Source organism: Tricharina praecox, assembly GCF_024521635.1.
Source record: "Tricharina praecox strain CBS 144465 chromosome Unknown BZA05scaffold_37, whole genome shotgun sequence".
NCBI classification, from domain to species: Eukaryota; Fungi; Ascomycota; class Pezizomycetes; order Pezizales; family Pyronemataceae; genus Tricharina; species Tricharina praecox.
In genome coordinates this window covers 225625-231624 of record NW_026250439.1, presented here as the reverse complement: position 1 = coordinate 231624, position 6000 = coordinate 225625, and the positions used below count along the sequence as shown (strand labels likewise).

Sequence of the window (6000 nt, the reverse complement as noted above, 5' to 3'; positions counted from 1 at the left end):
CTATTCTGCGAACGGATCTTCAGATACCACGGACTACCCGACACCATCGTATCGGACCGGGGCCCCCAGTTTGCCTCACGATTTTGGAAACATCTATGCTCTTGCCTCAAGATCGACGCACGGCTCTCCACGGCGTTCCACCCGCAGACAGACGGTCAAACAGAGAAGATGAATGCGGTAATGGAACAACACCTCCGGGCATACGTGAGCTACCTGCAGGACGACTGGGTCGGCTACCTATTCTTAGCAGAGTTCGCTGGCAACAACCAGGCATCCGACACCACTACCCTGTCCCCGTTTTTTGCTAACCTAGGCTACCACCCCCGTTGCGACTTCGAGCTTGACATCCGAACCGACAAGAACAAAGAGCGACAGGCGCAGACAGCGGCAGAGCGACTCCAACAGATCCACGACGTTGCCCGAAGTGAGATGCGCTACGCCCAAGCACGACAGCAGGACAACACGGACCGGCACCGAACCCCCGCACCGGCCTTCCAGCCTGGAGACATGGTATGGGTGGACGGCCGAAACTGGCGGACGGAGCGACCAAGCCGGAAACTGGAAAACAAACACCACGGACCCTATCGGATTACCCGAGCCATCGGAACCCACGCATACGAACTGGACATCCCGAACACCATCCAAAAGCACCGCACCTTCCCAGTGTCCCTCCTCCATGCATCGGCCCACGACCCCCTCCCCGGCCAGATCCTGCTGCCACCGTTACCGGTAATTGTGAACGACCAAGAAGAATGGGAGGTGGAGGAAGTGCTGGACAGCAGAACGCTGAGGGGAAGACTCCAGTACCTAGTCAAGTGGAGGGGTTTCACGGCACCGACGTGGGAACCTGAGGAGAACCTTGTGGACGTACAGGTAGTGGACGACTTCCACCAACGGTACCCAACGAAGCCTGGACCAGTTCAACTTGCTCTCGTGGGAACTCGAGCCTTAGGAGGGGCTACTGTCACGGCTCGCGACGGGACGTTCGAGGAAGAGTCGGAACAGGGGTGGGAAAGCAGCGCGGGGACAGTGCAAGGGGCTGCGCGGGCGGCAATGCAGGAATGAGCCGGAGGAATTGGGGCTGTGTGCAGTAAGCAGGGGTAGTGCGGCTGCGCAGGGTATTAGTCACGGAAGTGGGGTACTGGCAAGGTGGATTTCTCAGGGTCTGGCACACGCCCACGGTTATTGTCAGGTTGCGAGAAGAAGTGGAGGGTTTCCTATATAAACGGGCCGTTGCCCCTCTGTACTTAGTTCTTCACGCAACAACTTGTTAATTCAATCACTGTTACCTCTGCCCTTGCCTCGGCTGCCGTCTGCGCCGTAGTCCTCGTCCCTGCCTCTGTTCTCAGTTGCCGTCTGCACTGAGCCCTGCCTCACCTTGTCCCCTGAACCTGTCTTGCCTCTACCGAACCCAGAACCCGACCCCCAGCCCGGCTTCGCTACCTGGAGCCTTGCCCGACCGTGCCGTTACAATAGCCACTCGACTATTGTGATGGAAATCCCAAGCCAGCAACTACACATCATTGAACACTGTAATCAAGTACACTGGGAAAGTACTATACCACTCCACCAAAAGGTATTTTGATGGCTGAAGGCCATCATCCCAGTAGCTACTTAAGGCCAGAATTGCTGAACTGTGACAAACACTACTGACGATACCCCTTCAGATTATTTTACTGTGAATTATCGAAATCCTCACTTTTATTTGATGCTTGATATCTACCAAGACTTGGACGTCCTGAAACCGTTCCAGTCTCACATGTGTACTGAGAGAGTGACCGCTGAGCCTGCCGAGGATGAGTCCACTGAACCTTCCACCGGCGCACCCTTCAAATACGTCAAGCGCACAACAATCAACCTGCCGAGAGCACATCCTCCATGTCACAGTTCAGAAATCCTGGCCTTAAGTAGCTACTGGGATGATGGCCTTCAGCCATCAAAATACCTTTTGGCCGAGTGGTATAGTACTTTCTCAGTGTACTTTATTACACTCCAAGACTGCTGCTGAGGACGCATCAACCGAGTCTGTCGTGAGCGCACCCACTGCACCTTCTGGAGTAGACATCTTTAAGGAGCAATCAGCTCGATATTTTTGTCTTCATCATTGTTGTTGTTCTGAGCATCTTCAACCGTAGATGTGAGAATAAGAGCTTCAAATACTAATATCACTTTGTCGGCGTGTGCTATCTTCGTAGGAAAGGTGATCTAGTTGATCTCCATTATGCTTTCCGTGATTTCTGGCGACTTAATGTTTGTAGGGTGCGCTGCATAGCTCTGCATCTACAATTCCGTACATGCTTCAGGAGCTTCAGCCTTACCAACCTAATCAGCTGATGTTCTATTGCCGCGCCGGCGCGGACCCGATTCACACTAGTGAGTTTCGTGGTGCTAAATCCATTTCACCCACTGGACGGTTATCCGAGATTATAAGGTACATCTTCGTTACCAACAACGGCATTACTCACATCAACTACGTGGTAGTAGGTTCACAGGCAAGTATAATCACAAGAGAAGCCTGACACATGAGCATCCATCACAGGCTCCCGCTAGAATGTTCCTTTTCAAAACACCTTTCCGACTGCGCTTATTCGAAACCAGCGGCGGCAAAGCTTGAATGGATGAAACCGGAGGTGAATAGATGGAAGCCGGCGAGGATAGGTGGAAGCTGTCGTGATTGACTGGAAGCATGATACAGCTCGTCCTTTTCCCTTCACAGTTATCACATTTGGCATCATCTCGATGTCGGGGATGTAGTGAAATGGCCAATCATTATGGACCTTATTAGTGACTGGTGACTTGCGAGGTGGGCTATGTTGCTACTTTTCCTTCTACTTTGGGCGGTTGAGCTGTCGTTCGGATGTTGGGTTTCATGAATGCGCCACAGCCCGGAATGCCCCCTCCTTCGAACGGCTCCTCGCTACGATCCGACTCACCGACCATGTTCTGCAGCGGCACGGTAGCTAGGAAAAGAATATGATTAAAGAGACAAAGATCCAGCAAAACAAATGCACCCGTAGTAACCTTCTATCAAACTTCACAACGCTTGATTCCCATTTATAACTCGTGCAGAACATGTTACCGGCTACTACAGGAGTAAATCACTGCACCGCCGGCCGCCATGACCGTGCCCACAAACTCGGCCCAGCCGAATCCTCCCGGCTCCAGAAGCCATCCTACCGCCAGAATGATGGCAGTTTTGGCGTGGCTCGCAACGTTGAACTATATGCCACCGACGTCAGTAACTGAAGAAACGAATCGCGGGGGCAGGGAAACGTACCGTCACGGCGGATGTGCGCCCGATGATCAGAAACTGTGTTAGGTTTACGACCATGGCTGTAGCTCCCGAGAGTAAGATGGCAATCCACACTTTGGCATCCATCGGCGCCCTGGCATCTCCGCTACCGCCTTGCCCACCGCTGCCGCTACCGCCGCCGCTACTAGCCGCCGCCACAAGTAGCTGACCCTCGACCAAAGGCGCCAGCACGCCGAGGAGTCCCAACGCGAGGTACGACTGGTTGAACAGCAGCTGCGCACCGGAGCAGCCGGTGTCCGTCTGCTTCTTTCCGATCCAGATCTGGTAGACAGCGGTGGTGATGAACGCGGCGATTGCGATGATGACGCCGAGGGGAGTGGTGTTCGTGGAGCCGTGGCAGGTGAGCGCTGCGCCGGCGCAGATCGTGGCGAGTGCCGCGAAAACCGTGCGCGAGACTGTGTCGCCGTTGAGCAGGTAGTTGAGGAAGACGACGGTCGGCGTAGTCGCAATCTTGGCGATCTGGTAGAAGCCCAGTGGGTTGAGCAGGAGCGAGAGGTTGTTGAGGATTATCCATGCGGCGAATGCCACCGCCAACGGAAACACCTGGCGTATGTCCAAGTAGATTCGCTGAAACAGTCTGAGCGGGGAATGCGAGGTGGCGAAGAGAATGGCGAAGGTGCAAAAGACGTGCCAGGCGGTGAAGGAGAACTGCAGCGACTGCAGGCGCGGAAAAGAGAAGATGAACTTATTCAGAACGACGAGACAGCAGGTCGAAATTGTGTTTATGGCCAGGATGAGGAGAACGATCAGGTTCTTTCGCTTTGTTTTTGACACAGGCGGGGGAGCTGCAAGGGATTCTTCATCCGCGTACAATAGCGGCTTCTCTTGACTCGAGGGTTCGTTGTCTTCCTCATCGGATAGCTCCTGCAGAGCAATGTTTGGGTCGCCATGATTTTCCGGGGGAATGGTATTGTCCGAGTGATCGACCAAAGGCATCGGTTTCGCTGGGGTCGGGTCAGCAATGTTGAAGAATCAGTGGTAAGATGGAAGATATACCCAGCAAAAGCGGAACTAGTGGAATGCTCTCCGACGAGACTCGTGGATTCGATGGACCCATCTGTGATCAGGGTTGTGTCGGTGATGTGGTTGCTGTCGTGTCGGTCGCTGTCTTTTATGGATGTTTTTGATGCAAACACCTCGGATCGATGAAACCTCCTGCCTAACGCACAATTCAAGATACTTAATTTGCCTTGCGAGGGGGGCGGGAGCGAATAATAATCTTCCGTAAGGTGAAGCCGGACTGTGAATAGTTAGAGGATTGACATCATAAGCGGCTTGGAAGTCTTGGACCCTACGCGGCAAGTCTTGAGCTTGCGCTACCGCGATCAAACTATTCCGTTGTGAGTACGGCATCTACTCAAGGAAAAGTACCTCCACTTAAAACACCACCTTCATCTTTCCTTCAGCTTTGCAACTCTCGTCCACCATGTCCAATTTCACGAAAATACGGCAACACTTCACCACGACGGCCGTCATCGGCGGTGCATGCTTGCTGATATTTATCGTCTCCCTTTCCGCGCTATATCGGCACTCCTACCAGAGCTCCATCCCAGAGCCCTGGATGGAACCCAGCTATTCCTCGCGCTCTTCGCACCACAAGGGACCAGCCGGTCTGGTCGACCGTCTACTCATCCTCCTGCCGAAAGACAGGGCGACCAAAAGCGACTATGGCTTCCATGAGGACTGGCTCGAGAAGGCGATAGATAACAGGAAGCGTTACGCCGATTTTCATGGTGGGTCTTTCTACCAATCGACAGATTTGAGCTGGAGTTTGACGGGCTGCAACAGGATACAGCTTCATGTGGGCGAATCTCGAGACCTACCCCGAGTTCAAAATCCATCCACAGTGGTCCAAGATTGGTACGTCTTAGCAGCTTCCCCGGCCAGCGAAGAGCTTCGCTAATACCATGACGGCAGCCGGCCTCAACGATGCCTTCAACAAGCACCCGGAAGTCGAGTGGATCTGGTGTCTCGATTCGGACGCCATCATCATGAACGCAACGATCGGGCTATGGGACTACCTCCTCTCGCCGGAGGCGCTGATGAGGGAAGTGAAATCGGAGGGTCCAATTTGGTTCGGTGGAAAGAAACAGCTCCCGCAGCATGAGCTGGAACTCAAGACACCCACGATCGTCGACCCGAACAACATCTACCTCATCATATCGAACGACAGCAACGGACTCAAGTTTGTCCCCCTCCCCCAAACGGTGTTGACGTTCGTGGGCAGTTCTGACCATTCATAGTACCGGAAGCTTCTTTGTCCGTCGAAACGCCTTCATGTCTGCGTTCGTCGACCTCTGGCGCGACCCCTATCTCATCAAGAACAAGTACTTCCACCCTTCCCCTCTCCACCGCCTCACTGGGCATCCAGTACACACCTAACAGCCTCTCCCGCAGGTTCACTTTCAACGAGCAAGACGGCCTCGCGCACCTAATCCTGACGCACCCACACGTGCGCAAGCACGTCGGCATCGTGGAGCAGAGCAAGATCAACATCTACCCGGGCCACTTTCAGCAACACGACTTTCTGGTGCACTTTGCTGGATGTCGGAACTCCGGGCAGGATTGTGATAAGCTCGCCGTCGACTTCTGGAATAGGAGGACGGTCGTAAATACTGATACGCTGCCTAGAAAGGTGTAGATATCGCTTGCTTGCGCCGATCATACTATAGACTTGGGGTTTTTTT

At 53.7% G+C, this 6000-nt stretch overlaps 2 protein-coding genes across 2 annotated transcripts; one reads left to right on the top strand and one right to left on the bottom strand.

The window, feature by feature from the left end:
• Positions 1-3075: 3075 nt before the first annotated feature.
• Positions 3076-4249, bottom strand: BZA05DRAFT_344176 (triose-phosphate transporter family-domain-containing protein; the record flags this gene model as incomplete). The annotated part of the gene is made up of 3 exons (XM_051481111.1): positions 3076-3219; positions 3278-3405; positions 3463-4249. 3 exons carry the CDS (start codon positions 4247-4249, stop codon positions 3076-3078), a joined length of 1059 nt encoding a protein of 352 aa, XP_051335274.1.
• A 688-nt stretch (positions 4250-4937) lies between these two features.
• Positions 4938-5861, top strand: BZA05DRAFT_323731 (galactosyl transferase; the record flags this gene model as incomplete). The annotated part of the gene is made up of 5 exons (XM_051480462.1): positions 4938-5046; positions 5102-5173; positions 5231-5498; positions 5557-5640; positions 5711-5861. Coding segments are annotated over 5 exons (684 nt in total), but the record flags the coding sequence as incomplete, so codon positions are not given.
• Between the last annotated feature and the right edge of the window lie 139 nt (positions 5862-6000).